The sequence below is a fragment of the Xenopus laevis genome, chromosome 7S, assembly GCF_017654675.1.
Source record: "Xenopus laevis strain J_2021 chromosome 7S, Xenopus_laevis_v10.1, whole genome shotgun sequence".
NCBI lineage: Eukaryota > Metazoa > Chordata > Amphibia > Anura > Pipidae > Xenopus > Xenopus laevis.
Window position 1 is genome coordinate 109,309,044 of NC_054384.1, and position 17,263 is coordinate 109,326,306.

The window sequence follows — 17,263 nt, forward strand, 5'->3', positions numbered from 1 at the left end:
AGTACATAAATCAACATTTCATAAACTGCAGTTAATTAAAAGGGTGGTCCACATTCAAATTAACTTTTAGTATATTATAGAATGAGCAGTTCTTTTTAATTGGTCTTCATTTTTTTAGGTAAACGGCATTCTTCAAAATCTTCCTTTCGATCTTGACTCTGGGAAGCTGAGAGGAGACCATCAAGGCTTAGGGGTAGTCCTTCGTGCTGACTTTGGCTTGGTGATAACTTCTGACTTCTCCCTTCACGTCACAGTTCCTGGAAACTATCATAACTATTCTTGTGGTCTATGTGGCGATTACAACGAGAACCCTCAAGATGACATCAACCCAGCTGATGATGTTGTCACTTTTGCTGATTCTTGGAAGGACTCAGATTCCGACATGTTCTGCGGTACCAGCGAATTATGTGCTGGAGAGAATCAAACCTGCCCCATTTGCCCCTCAAAAAAAGCAAAGGTTTTGAAAGGAGATAACTACTGTGGCATTCTTGTAAAATCTGATGGGCCATTTTCAGCCTGCCATGGAACAATCGATCCTAAGATGTATCGTGCCGGTTGTGTGAATTCCCTTTGTGACGGAACTGGGGACCTTTGCTTGATCCTTCAGAACTATGTGGCATTGTGTCAGGCTTCTGGGGTACAAATCAATTCATGGAGAACTCCAAGTTTTTGTCGTAAGTATTTTTTTGAAAAAACATGCATCTCCACTTACCATTTTGAATTTTGAGGAAACATTTGCTTTCCAAAATACTTCACTAATACCTTTCCCCTTATTTTGCTGTAGCACTCAACTGCCCAGAGAACAGCCATTTTGAATCCTGCGTTGATCTCTGTACAACCAGTTGCTCATCCCTCTATGACACCTCAATTTGCCCAACATCCTGCTCAGAGGGTTGTGAATGTGATGAGGGATATTTATTCCAGGGTGGACAGTGTGTACCCCCAAAACAATGTGGCTGCTACATGAGTAATTCTTACTATAAGGTAAAAAAATGTTTTTGTTCTAAAGACGCAGCCATGAATCAGGTTCTGAACTTTCATTTCATCTTTACATTTTATAACTGGAGCAGAAACAAATGGTGTTTCACTGAATGGGGATCTTGAGCAATACTCTGTTGTCCCAAATTTTGCACAATATGACCAGTTTTGCATTTACAGGTGGAGCAGCTAAGAGTAGTACATCTAGTAGACATGCCCCTACTAGAAAATGCATGTTTAACTCAAATACATAAATTACAGATGTTTCAATATTTCACTCCTGGCTATTTTATAAAGAATTGGAAAATGGAGTTTGGAATGATCATCCTATAGTTGTGATTGGATCTTATAAAGTGAGTCTTGGAGAGTTCTTCCAGCTGACACATCTGCACTCCTAATTTGTAAAGAAAGAAATAGTAAAAATTATAATAAAAAAAATGCAAAAATTTTAATAAAATACAATGTAAATCCCCCATTACTAAGATTACTCTAATTAACATCCTCATCTTCTACAACATGCATGGCAATGTTTGATGATAAAGTAAAATATGTGACTTTCTATTTGACGAATGGTTTTCTTGCCAAAAGAAAAAATATTTCAAAATAATAAGAGTTTGTTTGGGTTTCAGGCCAATCAAACTATTGTTTCCCAAGACTGCACTCAGACGTGCACTTGTTATTCCAACCGAGGGATGATCTGTGAGCCCTACAGCTGTGGCCCCAAGGAAGTGTGCACCATCATAGATGGAGTTGTTGGGTGTATTAATGTGGGTAAGTGTGCTAGGGAAGCTTTGCTCTGGGGACAACTCATTTTGAGGAATGTTCTTTGGATACACTGAACTCTCTACATAGAGGGTCAGATTTGTTCATTTTCATTTTCTTTTAAATTGTATTGTGAAAAATAAACATATTTAAACTTGACATGGATCTAATTTTTAAAGAAAAATTAGAAAAGCTCAGTTGCATTAATTCATGGGACCAAATGCACTGGAAATCCCATTATTCCATTAAAACTTTACAAATCAACCAAAAAGCAGAAAAAATAGCATACATTTTGACCTATATAGACGTTCTCCTGGTTGGCGCTGCCAAATTTTTCGTTTATATTTTTGAGATTTGTTCTGAATGATGAACAAAATCAAGACAAACACAAGTGTGGAAAGCTTGTATCGGAAAAAATTGCAGATAAAATAAAATCTCAAATTTCAATAAATCTGCCCAATAATTTGTTATTAAAATGTTAATTTGTGTTCTAAGTATTTCATATTTTATTCACTGGCATCCGGATTGACAGTGTGATTCTATTGGGTGTATTAGAATTATGAGAAATTGGCCGTTGGGGGAGGGGTTTGCCCGATTTAACTTTGTCTGTATACAATACAGTGGTGCACTAAGGGGCAAATTCACTAAGCGCCGAAGCGCCGAACGCTAGCGTTAATTCGCTAGCGTTTGGCATTTTCGTTACTGCGAAAATTCACTAACGAACGCTGGCGTAGTTTCGCTAGTGTTACTTCGCACCCTTACGCCAGGCGAATTTTCGCTAGCGACGTAACTACGCAAATTCACTAACTTGCGCAGTGTACTGAACGCTACCTTTTACGCTAGACTTCCTTCGCCACCTCAGACCTGGCAAAGCGCAATAGAGTAGATAGGGATTGTTTCAAAAAAAGTCAAAATTTTTTCTAAGTCCCAAAAAACGCTGGCGTGTTTTCTACATGATGGGTGATAGGCTGAAAAAGATCTAAAAATTTTTTGAGGCTCCCCTCCTTCCCCCTACATTTCCTGACTCGTGGCAACTTACCTAGACAGTGGGCACATGTGTAGGGCAAAATAAAATTTTTAAATGATGATTTGAAGGTTTTCTTGGCATTTGTAGTGCTGATACGTATTCCTCCATTGAAATTTGAATTTGGCGCCATATGCAAATTAGCCTTCGCTAGCCTAACTTTGCTTTACATAGCGAATCAACGCTAGCGCAACTTCGCAATCTTATGCTACCCCTTAGCGCAACTTTGGATTTTAGTGAATTTGCGGAGCACTGGTGAAACTACGCCTGGCGCAACTACGAATCTTAGTGAATTTGCCCCTAAGTGGTATCTAATCTCTTGGGTATAGTTGGGGACCCACATCAAGCATGAATGTTTATTACATAACCATTACCATTTTTCAAAAATAAAAAGTTGAAATAGGTTGCAGCTGCACAGAGACCCCATAATTAATGAGCCACATTATATCCAAATAATGGAATTCACTGTAAAACTCAAAAATTCAATATACTAATATACATATAAAATAAAATACATTCTTTTCAACCTAAAACTCATTCAGTTCATTTATTTTCATTGTATAACCTGATTGTATCTCTAATTCTAGATCCATGCAAGTCTGTTACATGCAGGAATAAAGAAACATGCAAAGTTCAAGATGGAAACCCAGTGTGTGTCCCTGATTATACAGGCGTGTGTTTGGCTTGGGGTGCACTACACTATCAAACCTATGACAACTTCAACTTTCAGTTTGAGGGAACCTGCACATATGTCCTGACTGAGTACATTGGTGAAGATACAACCTTGGTGCCTTTCCGGATTGAGGAACAGAAAGAGAACCGGGGAAGTCCAATCATCTCCTTTATTAGGCAGATCGATGTCTTTGTTTATGACTACAAGATTTCTGTTGTGAAAGGCGAATTCGGCAAAGTCAGGGTAAGTCAATGGGGAACTTGCTAAGTGTGGTATGTCTGTTTCAGGTTGTCTTAATTACTTGTGGATTGTTGGTTATTCTTGGATACATTTGGCCAATGCCCTCATAGTTCATTCTCTTTGCAGATGATTCAACATATTGATTCTCTTGGTTGTTAGCATGGTACATTAGATAAACCCCATGCATGTTAGATATTTAGTAATGAAAACATTAATTGGAATATAATAAAAAGTTGCTCAAAGGTGACCCAACATGACACCAACTTGTTGTAGAATCAGACCCATTTAACATAGGACCATAACTGGGCTTTGGTTTCATTGAGTAGGAAATAATTATGAGTAAGAAAAAAATGCTGGGCCATCAGAAAAAGGCCTAATCTCTACTCATTGTACTTTCTTAATGAATTTCAATTGATCATGCCAAAATTTCAATCACATTTAAAAATATAGATCTTGCCAGCTTGTAGGCATCAGCATTTTTATTGAATGAAAAAAAACCTGATCGCGAATGAAAAACAAAATCAAGATTTTGCAGAGATTTGTCACGGCAAAGTTACAACTCAAAAATGAGTATGAAATAATTATGAGTAAGAAAAAATGCTGGTCCATCAGAAAAAGGCCTAATCTCCTCTCATTGTACTTTGTTACTGAATTTCAATTTCTGATTGGTTGTGCCAATCGATTGAAAAAAACCTGATCGTGAATGAAAAACACTATCAAGATTTTTCAGAGATTTGTGCGAGTCACAGCAAAATTACAACTCAAAAATGTTTTCATTGAGTATGAAATAATTATGAGTAAGAAAAAATTCTGGGCCATCAGGAAAAGGCCTATTTATTCAGGTCATGATATAAAGGATCTAGTAGTCAAGGGCTACTGGACATTTAGAGAAAAACTCTGAGGCACAATTATTCAGCAAGGTTGGTATTATGGTACAACACGGAGGACATCTGCTTTGGGCACACAGTGTCCTCTTATGGGGAGAAGATCATAGACAAAGGTACAAAGGACATGCCGTATTGTGTCGCAACTGTAGTTTAACTGCTGCTCTCAGCAACTGATAACAACATTCTATATTTTTCTTATCTCTAACTCTAGATAAATGATGAAATTGCCAACACCCCAGTGACTTTGCTGAATGGGAAGATATCAGTAATATTCAGTGGATCTGAAGCGATATTGAACACAGACTTTAGCCTTCAGGTGACCTATGATTATAACACCAAAGTGGTGGTCTCAATCCCCAGCAGTTACTATGCAAGCACTGGAGGTCTCTGTGGAAACTTTAACCAAGATCCTGATGATGAAAAAGTCACCTCAGATAATAAACCACTAGAATCTGTAACAGAGTGGGCCAAGAGCTGGAAAGTGAATACAAATGATTCATTCTGTTGGGACACTTGTGAAGGGAAGTGCTCAGATTGTGATGACAATATGATCAGTCTGTATTCAAAGGATGACTCATGTGGTCTCCTCAACAACACTATCAATGGACCATTCAGAGAGTGCCACTCCATAATCAACCCAGAAAAGTTATTCAGTAACTGCTTATATGATCTTTGCAATAACGGTCAAGCTCTGAGCCTTCACTGTACCACCCTTCAGTCCTATGCTGACATCTGTAGATGGCAAGGAGTCACAATTTATGATTGGAGAACTTCCTCAGGATGCCGTAAGTGATGGTTTGGGGTTTTTAGATCTGGGAATGGCAACATGTTAGATAAGGAAACATAGGATTGAGAGATTACGATTGATATATAATTCAAGTATGTGAAGCAGGAGAAGAGATATTGTGTAGTATTATTTGTAGTAGAAGATACAAACTGAAGGAACCAGCTCTTCCTATGAACCTTGTCTCTGTTAGTAGCCACTTTTGAGCTGTACAATGCTCGGCAATGGGAGATTCCAATTAAAAAAGAATCAGAAATGTAGAATCTATTCTTCAACTTTCCTGCTAGTAACATCTCTTTTTTCTTAATGGATAGTGATGGGCAAATTCATTCGCCAGCCATGGATTTGCAGTGAATTTCCAGACTTCCGGAATGTTTTCACAAAATTGCGTGGAAAAATTTGCTGCGATAAAAAGTGTTGCTCGTCAAAATTATTCAGACACCCATTGACTTTAATGCATTTTGACAAAAGAGTCACGTGTAAAAATTGTCGCGTTGGCTTCAATGCGTTTCATAAATTTTCCGCAGTTTCACGTATTTTTCAGAAAAGCGAAATTGGACAGATTCGCCCATCACTATTAATGGATCAATGTTTAATTCTTGGCCTTACTCGCTCCGAGAATCAGCAGTGATAGCATAAAGTCTATGTAGATGGAGCCTCTCTACTCTTTCTCTGCAGACAATTGCTGATCTCCATAAGGTGTAATAAAAGTGACTTAGATCATTACAATAACATGGATTTTTTTCACTGGGTGCATCTACATATAAATAAGAAATTTATAAATATTGCCTTTTCCCTAATTTGTTTTTTTATAATACTTTTTATACATTTTTCCTAATTTTATTACATAGTTGGAAGTGTAATTGAAACTAAATAATTTTATTTATTAACACTGTATTATTGTAAAGCATTATAGCTTGTATTTATTTTTTATTTCATGTTTTCAGCCTTCCCGTGTCCTGAGAACAGTCACTATGAAGTCTGCGGCACGGCTTGTCCAGCCAGTTGCTTTGACAGAAATGCTCCAGACAGATGTACAGCAGCTTGCGGGGAGACCTGCCAGTGCAATGATGGATTTATCCTCAGTGCTGGCAAATGTGTGCCCATAGCAAGCTGTGGTTGCAGCCAAAATGGATTTTATTATCAACCCAACCAGGAGTTTTGGAATGATGACAAATGTAGTGTTCACTGTAAATGTAACGCTCTTCTGGGATTGGTGGAGTGCAAAGAGTCCAGCTGCAAATCCGGTGAAAGATGTATGCTGGTCGATGGTGTCCAAGGATGTCATCCTGAAAACTACACAACCTGTGTATCGTCTGGTGACCCCCATTACACAACGTTTGATGGAAGGAAATTTGACTTCATGGGAACCTGCATATACCAGCTTGCCGGAGTCTGCTCCAATGACCCGACTCTCACACCGTTCCAGGTTAATGTTCAGAATGAGGCAAGAGGCAAGAAAAGTGTGTCTTTCACTAAAGCCCTGACTCTGCAGGTCTACGGCCAGAACTTCACTTTAACTAGAAATTATCCTCTTCAGATCCAGGTACGTATTCCATTTATATCACTGCCAACAAAAAAATATAGGTCCAAATATCCACAAATTGCCGTATTTATAAAGCACTGAAATAGAATTAAATTACTTTTAGTGATGAGCTAAATTTTTCACCAAGTTTCGCCCATGGACTCTAATGGTTGAATATTTGTAGAGCATCATAAATTTGACGGACGATTTGTCCCGCTTAAAAACAAATTTGTCATTCAATGCATTTTGGCGAAACGAGTCTGATTCGTAGATCACTTCTTTTTTTTTTTAAACATTTTTGGAGAAGCAGAACATTTGGAGCATCAAAATGTATTAATATCAGTAGAAATATCAACAGAAATGTTGAATATGTAGAGTTATTCATAGAATATAAAATAAAAACTGCATTAATAATTTAGTTAAATCCCATTACTTACTATAACTTTTCATTACTCATTTTTACCAAAACAAGTTGTTTAAAGTCCCATGGAAAATTAGAGAAAAAAATCCTTAAATTTATACAGTATTTTTGAATTTTGCTAAAATTTCTTTTAAATTCAGTAATTTAAAAACTATGGATTTCAGCCTAATTAATATTTATTAATCGTCATCGAACAGCCGTAGGATCCATTAGGCAAAAAGCTATCGAGCCAGATTAAAAACACTGGAAGGCCGTTTTCCATACGTTTTTATTGAGCGAACGGTACTTAATTTTTAGACAAATATTTTGTTTTCTATAACAAGAAGAAAGTACCTTTTATGTGATGGTAAATAACACCCTACCTGTATTTTAATAAACTCTAGACCAGTGATCCCCAACCAGTAGCTCGTGAGCAACATGTTGCTCTCCAACCCCTTGGATGTTGCTCTCAGTGTCCTCAAAGCAGGGGCTTATTTTTGAATTCCAGGCTTGGAAGCAAGTTTTAATTGCATAAAAACTAAGTATAGTGCCAAGTAGAGCCTCTGGTAGGCTGCCAGTCCACATAGGGCCTACCAAATAGCCAATCACAGCCCTTATTTGGCACCCTAAGGGACATTTTCCTGCTTGTGTTGCTCCCCAACTCTTTTTACATTTGAATGTGGCTCACGGGTAAAAAAAGGTTGGGGATCCCTGCTCTAGACCATCTAGACCAGGGGTTCCCAACCTTTTTTACCCATGAGCCACATTCAGATGTAAAAAGAGTTGGGGAGCAACACAAGCATGAAAAAGTTTCTGGAGGTGCCAAATAAGAGCTGTGATTATTTGGTAGCCCCTATGGGGACTGGCAGCTACTGAAGGATCTGTCAATACACCTGGTTTTTATGCAACCAAAACTTGCCTCCAAGTCTGGAATTCAAAAATAAAAGCACCTGCTTTGAGGCCACTTTGAGCAACATCCATGGGGTTGGGGAGCAACATGTTATCATGAGCCACGGCTTGGGGATCCCTGATCTATACCCTGACTTTATATTAATTCATTGGAGGAAAGATTAATTCAAAGCATGTCATGGTAGAAAATTGTATTATCATTCTGATATAATATGGTAAATTTAAGGAAATTATGGTGAAGAATATCTCCTAGCATTTCTTAGATTTTTTTTTTTTTTACTTGAACTCTATGAGCTGTAAATTTTAATTTGCTACAGGGAAGCACTTTTTCTTTTAAAAGAAAGTATTTTTTGTTAAAGGAACATGCAGTTCTGAACATAGTTCTTTGTTTAAGATTACCCATGCAAGTCTCATTATCTTTATTTTTTTCATTTATGTCATTTTAGGTGAACGGTGTCCTCAAGTCTTTGCCCTTTGCCTACAAAACAAACAAAATTAAGGCATTTATGAGGGGTGAGCATTGCTTTATCAGGACTGATTTTGATGTCACTGTCAATTTCAACTGGGATAATTACGCTCGGGTCATGCTGCCCAGTCGCTATATTGGTGCTGTCTGTGGTTTGTGTGGGAACAACAACAACGATCCAAAGGATGATATCCCTGTGACTGATGACGATCAGATACCTGACAATTTTGGAGATATGTGGAAAGTGGGTGATGTTCCAGAATGCACCTCTGGGTGCCATGGGAAGTGCCCTGAGTGTAGTGAAAAAGAAACCGCTAAGTATCAGGATGAAAAGTACTGTGGGATCCTTAACAAAGTTGATGGACCTTTGAAGGAATGCTATGAGGTCATTGACCCAACACCCTATCTAACGGAATGTGTGTATGACAGCTGTCAGTACAAAGGTTATTATTCAGCTGTGTGTGATGCCATTGCTCTCTATGCCTCTCACTGTCAAGAAAAAGGAGTCAAGATTGAACAATGGAGAACACCTACATTTTGTAGTAAGTAACAATTATGGTTAACTTTTCTCTCCCAAATGTAATAATTATATTTAGTAGTATCAAAATGTAGAAGTTTTGTTGATTGTTACACCAAGGGGAAACAAGTATATAGAAGAATATGAAGATATTGGGAAGTCCACGTTGTGTTACATATATATATATATATATATATATATATATATATATATATATATATATATATGCAGATGAGTTCATCATTATTCTATCCTTTAAATATTTCTTGAGTGAAATAGTTTACAGTAGAGTCCTGCATCGGTTCGGGGACCCAAGGAATACCCAAAATGTGATCGGGTCTCGGACGGATTATATTTTTGTGCCTACTGTGCGACCATTCCTGGGGTAAAGTAAGAAAACGTATGCTTCATGATGTAAAAAGTGACGTGTGATGTCACTTCCGGTTAGCGCGGCAATTGCTGCGGGGAGCGGGTCGGGTGCAAATAGTTGGGCATTAGAAGGCAGGTAAGCAGGACCAGGTATGGCTTAGGCTAGGAGGGTCTGGTTTAGGGGGCGGGTCATTAAAACAGACCCGTGCAGGTCTCTAGTCTACAGAATGATTTCCAAATATTCCAGGATGCTTAAAATCCTTTCCACCTTTGCCCTAGGTCCCACCTGTCCTCCAAACAGTCACTATGAGACTTGTGGCAGTGGATGCCAGGCTACCTGCTCTAGTCTTATTACTCCTGATGACTGTGAAAAATCCTGTACAGAAGGATGTTATTGTGACAGCGGTTTTCTTATGAGCGGAGGTCAATGTGTCCCCTTTGGCGAATGCGGCTGCGTTTTCAGAGATGTTTATTATAAGAAAGGGGAAGAGTTTTACCCTGATGGAGATTGTAAAAAGTTCTGCCAGTGTTTGGAGAATGGAGAAGTCCAATGCCAGGTGAAAACGTGTGGAGCTAATGAAGAATGCACAGTGGTCAATGGAGTCCAAGCTTGCTATTCCACCCACAAAGGAACCTGTGTGGTATCAGGCAGCACTCACTACAGCTCTTTTGATGGTCTTTCTTACAACTTCCAAGGGTCATGTTCCTACACCCTTACTGAGGTCTGCAGAGGCGACTTGTCCCTAGCAAACTTTTCCGTCACAGTAGAGAATGAAAACAACAAGCAAAGTAATCAAGCTGTTATAAAGTCCATCAGTGTCAATGTTTATGGAAATGAGATTGTCTTAATGAAGGATACACAGTGGACAGTACAGGTAAGTCATGTTACTGACACAAAATTCAATGAAATAAAATATCTAAAAATGGTCACATTTGGAAGAAGTCTTTCTTCTCCCTATATAATAGCACTGCACTGAGATTTGGAATATAATAAGGAGAGGAAACATAATTATATTGCTTACTTCTAAATATGCTGCCCATTGTCTTGTTACTGCTCTAAAATAATGGAGTGGCAGAACAGAGAAGGAGATCAAAGTTGTAACAAGGCTTATGATTGGTTGAGCCTACATGAATGTCTAATAGGAAAATCCTTTAAACTATAAGGGTCATTGACATCGTTAATGGAATTATGGTACAAATTTGAATAGGCTGCATTATATTCAGGTCAATTCGTCTGTACAAACTAGGGATGCACCAAATCCACTATTTTGGATTTCAGCCGAACCCCCGAATCCTTCACGAAAGATTCGCCCAATTACTGAACTGAAGCCGAATCCTAATTTGCATACAGAAATTATTTTTTACTTCCTTGTTTTGTGACAAAGGCCGAATCCTGGCTGAATTTCCGAATTGCATCACTACAGGGGACCTCTTCATTTTGCCTGCCCTAACCTTCCACCAAAATTTCTACTGCTTGTGTACATAAAACTTCTGAATGTGTTTATAGAACCATCATAAAAATACTTACAGTAGCATGCTGATTTATACTAAAGTCTGTTTATTCCTCTACAGATCAATGATGAAACTAATGTCTTGCCTCTTAGCCTTGAGAATGAAAAGATACATATCACTCCTGAGGGCTCCAATATACTGCTCCAGACTGACTTTGACCTAACTGTTTTATTCAATACCCTGGGTTCTGTACAAGTAACTCTTCCAGGTGATTTCCAGGATACCTTGTGTGGACTTTGTGGTGATTTTAATGGCCAGTCAAATGATGATTTCCGTTTGCCTTCTGGGCAGCTCACTGACAGTTTAGAGGAATTCGGAGAATCCTGGAAAACAAATCTGGAAAAATCAGATTGTGGTTTTGTCTGCAAAGAAAAGTGCAATGATTGCGACCCACTGAGGGCTGCCATATTTGGAAGGGATGAGGCATGTGGTCAGATACTGCTTGAAAATGGGCCATTTGCGGATTGCACGGGACTAGTGAATGTAACGGAATATTTCAACCATTGTCTGTTTGATATGTGTGCTAATGATGGACAAAACCAGATCCTATGTGACAGCCTCCAGGCTTTTGCCACAGCTTGCCAGGCAACTGGAGCCAAGATTCAACCTTGGAGAACATCTACTTTCTGTCGTAAGTTGCTCTTTCCTTATCTCATAACAAGCCCCTAAAAATTGTATGTGTGAATAAAATATGGAACAACTTTGTACACAATACAGGTATGGGATTCTTTATCCAGAAACGGTTCTACAGAAAGCTCTGAATTACGGAAAGGCTGTCATAGACTTCATTTTATCCAAATAATCCAGATTTTTAAAACTGATTTAATTTTTCCTCTTTAAAAATAAAACAATAAAACAGAGCCCTCTACTTGATCCCAACTAAGATATACATAATCCTTTTTGGAGGCAAAACCAGCCTATTGGGTTATTTAATGTTTACTTGATTTTCTGGTAGACTTAAAGTGTGAAGATCCAAATTATGGAAAGATCCATTATCTGTAAAACCCCAGGTCCCAAGCATTCTGGATATAAGGTCCCATACCTGTATTAATAATTTCTAAATTGGCCCCATAGTCCTTAATAACTATAGTTAGCAATTGTCACCTCTAATCTCATGATGTTTACAACTTTAACACAAGGAACTATTTTGTTTTTGTTGTAGCTCTTTCCTGTCCAAACCATAGTCACTATGAGGTTTGCACCCACACTTGTGATAGCTCTTGCGCTGCAATCGCTGTATCGGGATCATGTTCAGAGAGATGCTTTGAGGGATGTGAATGTGACAACGGATACATGTTTGATGGCCAAAAATGTGTCCCCATGGAAAAATGTGGCTGTGTTTACAATGGAAGATACTTAAGTGTGAGTTGTGTTTTACTTTTGAATTGCATGTATAATAATATGTTAATTGTTACATATTATATTACTGTATATGTTTCAAACGGTCTAATGGTATTGACCATATTTGTCGACAATATGGGGCACAATTACTAAGCTCGAGTGAAGGATTCGAATATATTCGAATTTTATGGGTACTTCGACCATCGAATAGGCTACTACGAGCTTCGACTTCGATTTGAATAAAAAATCGTTCGACTATTCGACCATTCGATAGTCGAATACTGCCTCTTTAAAAAAAACTTTGACTACATACTTCGGTAGTTTAAACCTACCGAGGTACAATGTTAGCCTATGGGGACCTTCCCCATCACTTTCCTAAGCTTTTTTTGATCGAAGAAAAATCCTTCGATCGATTGATTAAAATCCTTTGAATCAAACGATTTTATTGTTTGATCGAACTATTTTTACTTCGATAGATCGATCAAAGTATTTGCACTAAATCCTTCTAATTCGATATTCGAATTCGAAGGATTTAACTTCGAGGGTTGAAAAATGTGAAAATGTGGCTGGTCAGAAAGTGGTCAGTATTTGTCAATGCTTCAGATTAAGTAATAGAGACTTAATAACTTGCCACTTGAGGTTCCAATTATGTAGGTTAATCATGTGCTGAATTTGAAATGGAGCCTTTAAAGATTGCCATACACATAACAATTACAATATTTAATGCAACCAACGTTAGACATGCAGGTAACAACATTACACTTCTACCTCAATCTGATGATCCAGCATGAATGTTTTACCCTGATATTGATTGCAAATGGTACTGCCAGTGTTTGGAGAATGGAGAAGTCCAATGCCAGGATAAAACGTGTGGAGCCAATGAAGAATGAACAGTGGTCAATGGAGTCCAAGTTTTCCATTCCACCCATAAAGGAACCTCTGTGGTATCAGGCAGCACTTACTAAAGTCTTTCTTACAACTTCTAAGGGTCTTTTCCTACACACTTCATATGATAATATTGGTGTGTGTATGTTCCCTCAGTGCATGATTTAGAAGTTCTATGACCATGCCATTCCAAGGGGAGGAAATGTAGCTGAACTGCAAGACGGGAAAGAAGACCAACTGCTATAGAAAAAAAATCACTTTGTTTAAGGTCCTGGTCCGTGTTTAATCTTTTTCATCTGTGATTCGACATTAAGGGGGTTCTCACTATTTTCTGCTACCAAATCGGCACAGACTTCCCCCTTCTTTATCTATACATTTTTTTTGTCTCTGAAAACTGCCTTTTTTGGATTTATTGCTGAGAACTGCAACTTTTTTGGAATTGATGCCCGAAAACCACAAAACATTATATGTTATTGCATGAAACCCAGAGCAGATCAGGATATCACTGGGACATCTGCCATTGACTTCTACATGAATTTGGCAGATCTGAGTTAGAGTAGAGTTTTATTCAGACTTTTAACACCATCGGACTTTAATAAATCCCAAAAAATTCAAGGCTTTTTTCTACGAAAAATCGGTAGTTTTCTCCTTTAAAAGTCCGGCCATAAAAAATCTGACTTTGAAAAATAACCCCCAAAGACTTATGGAACATTTCTACCATATAGATTGTGGCCTCCTTAATGCCAATATCAGTTTAGATTATAGGTATTTACTCTTGACTAAAATATAACTTTGGAATATTCCAAGGTCCCCTCCACATACACAGTTTTCAGCAATGAGAGATGAAGTACTTTATTTTAATCCGTTTTATTCCTTTTATGATTATCTTTAGGCTGGAGATTCTCTACTTTCCCCTGACTGCCTCCAAAAATGCACTTGTGAAAAAGGTGGTGTTGTCGTGTGCACAAGCGTCTCCTGCTCCAGCACACAGTACTGTGATCTACAGAATGGAGAGCGAGCCTGCTATGAAAAACATGGCACTTGTTCCATTGATGTCGAGGGAGGCATGATCACGTTTGACAAGCTGTCCGGCCAAGTTCCTCCTAACAATATCTATGACTTTGCGTCAGTGTGTAATGATGATCTTGATGCCTGGTTCAGACTGGTGGTGATTACCCAGAGCTGCAGCAGAAACGGAGGCTTTGATATGTCAGCAGTTCACGCTTATTTCAAAAGTGTATCAATTGCAATAACGCCTAATGGAGAAGCCTGGGTAAGAATTATAAAAAGTACTGTATGTACCTATAATACACAAAAGCCATGAATATCTTGTAAATTTTATCCTTATAACGGTGAGTTCTGATAATAAATAAAGTACCCCCAGTTGCAAAATATGAGGATATTAGAAGTTACCTTGGAGTTCCATGGCCTCGTGTTTTTATATGGTCATGAAACTCCTTGGTAACTTATAATATCCTTATATTTTACAAGAGGGGGTACTTTATTAACTATATATCCATTGTGATGTTTTTATATAACAACCTACAGATAGGCTCTATGCTGATTCCTTTGGAGAAAATGTTTACATGCAGTGGCGTAACTACCAGGGGTGCAGGGGGTGCGATTGGGCCAGGGTCCGCACCCCCTCTAGTTATGTTACTGTTTACATGGCTCTGTTCTAATTCTCAAGTATAATAACAACATTCAGTTACTAGTCATTAGAAGTTAAGTTAGTCCAGACACTGGAACTTGATCATCATCATTGATAGTATTATTGACACTAACAGGGTTCATGTATATGAAATGGCATAAACCCAAGAGACTATGAAGCCATTCTTGTTTTACAGGTCAGTGGACAGAAAGTTGCCCTACCCACTCATTTATCTGGATCTCTGTCAGTTTCCTTGGTGGAGGAATCTATCGTGATAAAGAATGGTGAAGACATGAAACTTGTTCTGGATAAAAATGGAGCGATGACCTTGAATGTGAGCCCTGACCTTTCTGGTTCAATGTGTGGAGCTTGTGGAAACTTCAACAGAAAAATATCTGATGATCTCCAGGGACCAGACACTAAGCTTACTGTTAACTTTGTGGAGCTTATTCAATCTTGGAGATCTTATGACTTCTACAAATGGTGAGTGATATATCTTCTTGGCTTATTCTAACTGTATGGGAAAGGGGTTAACCATTTTTCCTTTTCACAAAAATCTTGTTAATATTAAATTAATTTATCAAATTACTGGTATCAGCCTATACAGTGCTGTTGCCTATTCTTACTCCTGCTCTAAATATCCAGTTCTGAGTTCCCTACTGATATGGGCTTCACGAGGAACTTGCATATCTCCATATCTATCAGAGAGACAAATGAAAATGGCTGCTGAATAAAGTAGATGAGTAATTCACAAATCTAAACAATTTATTTTACAGCCTTTTCTAATGACGTTCTTGTTATCTCCCCAGTGGGCTGTGAAATTCGCATCTCATCTATACTCATGAAGAAAGAACCGATGACAAAGCTTGATCGCGATGAAATAGCATTGAATTTATTTACCATTTTTCATGTTTTTACTTTAATGGCTAGCACAGTCAACATACTTTTTGAGAGTTGTTTACTAAAAATCAAAATGTTATCATTATTTTAATAAAAACAAATTCCAGCAAACTCCCAAACACAATTTTACTTTATCAATAAAATAACTCGAAAAATTTGTGTTATGTTTTGGGTAGCCAAGGATGAGTAGAGGATAACAGTGCTTTATTAGCAGAGACATGCAGGCATTACATAACAGTAAGCTTTCACTTTCAAGTTGTACAGTAAGTTCTTTTTATGCACAGTAGAAGTCCTGTGCACAGTGACACCCGCAGGCCATTTGTATAAACACCACATATTCCCCCTAAAGTAGGAAAGCATTTGGGCAAATGTAATAAACAACAACAATGCATCTTAGATCAATAATATACATTATTCACATCATAGTCCTGGGTCCATGCAGGTAGTTTTCTGATTCTCTCAGTACGCCTTATAGGTTCACTTTCTTCAGGCCTATTGCAGTTGACATCAGGAGTAGGAAAATGTCCTTCATCAAATGGAGCTTCTCCAAAGTCATATCTAACAGGAGCAAGACAACTTGCATTCCATATGCGTCCATCAGACAGTTCATATGTGTATGGTCCTCGCTGGTGTCTCACTTCAAGTGGTGTAGTAAATTTAGTTTGTCCTTGTTTCGGTATTCCTGGTTTCTTAATTCTGACTAAAGATCCAGACTGAAAGTGCACTTCTCTTGCACCACGTTTTCTGTCAGTATAAGCCTTACATTTGGCTTGTTGACGTTTCACAATGTCAGTAGTAGATGATTTTGTAGGCACAGTATTTTGAGGAAGTTTGATGTCTGCAACATGTAACTTAGTGCGCATCTGTCTGCCATGTAATAATTCAGCTGGAGATGATTGAGTTGTTGCAGGGCACGTTGCTCTGTAGTTATGTAGGAACTCTTTTGTAGAGTTCCAAGATTTCCCAGTAAGATTTGCTGTCTGTAGTGCTTCTTTCAGACTTCTGTTAAATCACTCGATTTCTCCATTTGCTTGTGGGTAATACACTGAAGATTTCCTATGCACAATATTCCTCTCGCTCAGCAACCAAACACAGGTATTGGATCCTTTAAGTAACTGACCAGTTTCAGGGCAGGTGCAACAAGCAGATCTTTTGCAAAGTATTTCAAGAAAATATCCTTTGGTAGTATAGAAAGAGCTGAACCTGTATCAAGCATCAGGTTAATGGAGTGTCCCTTGTCAGCAGAAGCAGTATTGACACTGACAGTGCATATAAACTTGTCTGGAATAAATGTACCAGCTTTATCCACACTTAATACTGTGACATTTGTAGTAGTGACTTCATGAACAACTTTAGCAGAACTACGGCAGATCTTAGCAAAATGTCCTACCTTTGTGCAGTTGTGGCACCGTTTAGCTTTTGCAGGACATGTAACATGAT

The 17,263-nt window shown here is 38.2% G+C and overlaps 1 protein-coding gene across 1 annotated transcript in view; it reads left to right on the plus strand.

Moving 5' to 3' along the window:
* Positions 1 to 15,942, plus strand: part of XB5897453.S (provisional ortholog of Fc fragment of IgG binding protein S homeolog) — a 34,384-nt gene extending 18,442 nt beyond the window's left edge. The window contains exons 9-21 of the mRNA XM_018228368.2: positions 119 to 674; positions 785 to 984; positions 1,608 to 1,749; positions 3,352 to 3,680; positions 4,776 to 5,349; positions 6,296 to 6,894; positions 8,629 to 9,190; positions 9,814 to 10,409; positions 11,107 to 11,677; positions 12,209 to 12,408; positions 14,165 to 14,545; positions 15,120 to 15,406; positions 15,733 to 15,942. Of these exons, the coding sequence (XP_018083857.1) occupies positions 119 to 674; positions 785 to 984; positions 1,608 to 1,749; positions 3,352 to 3,680; positions 4,776 to 5,349; positions 6,296 to 6,894; positions 8,629 to 9,190; positions 9,814 to 10,409; positions 11,107 to 11,677; positions 12,209 to 12,408; positions 14,165 to 14,545; positions 15,120 to 15,406; positions 15,733 to 15,742 (5,007 nt within the window). The 3' untranslated portion in view covers positions 15,743 to 15,942. The remainder of the gene's footprint in view (positions 1 to 118; positions 675 to 784; positions 985 to 1,607; positions 1,750 to 3,351; positions 3,681 to 4,775; positions 5,350 to 6,295; positions 6,895 to 8,628; positions 9,191 to 9,813; positions 10,410 to 11,106; positions 11,678 to 12,208; positions 12,409 to 14,164; positions 14,546 to 15,119; positions 15,407 to 15,732) is intronic.
* Positions 15,943 to 17,263: the final 1,321 nt, after the last annotated feature.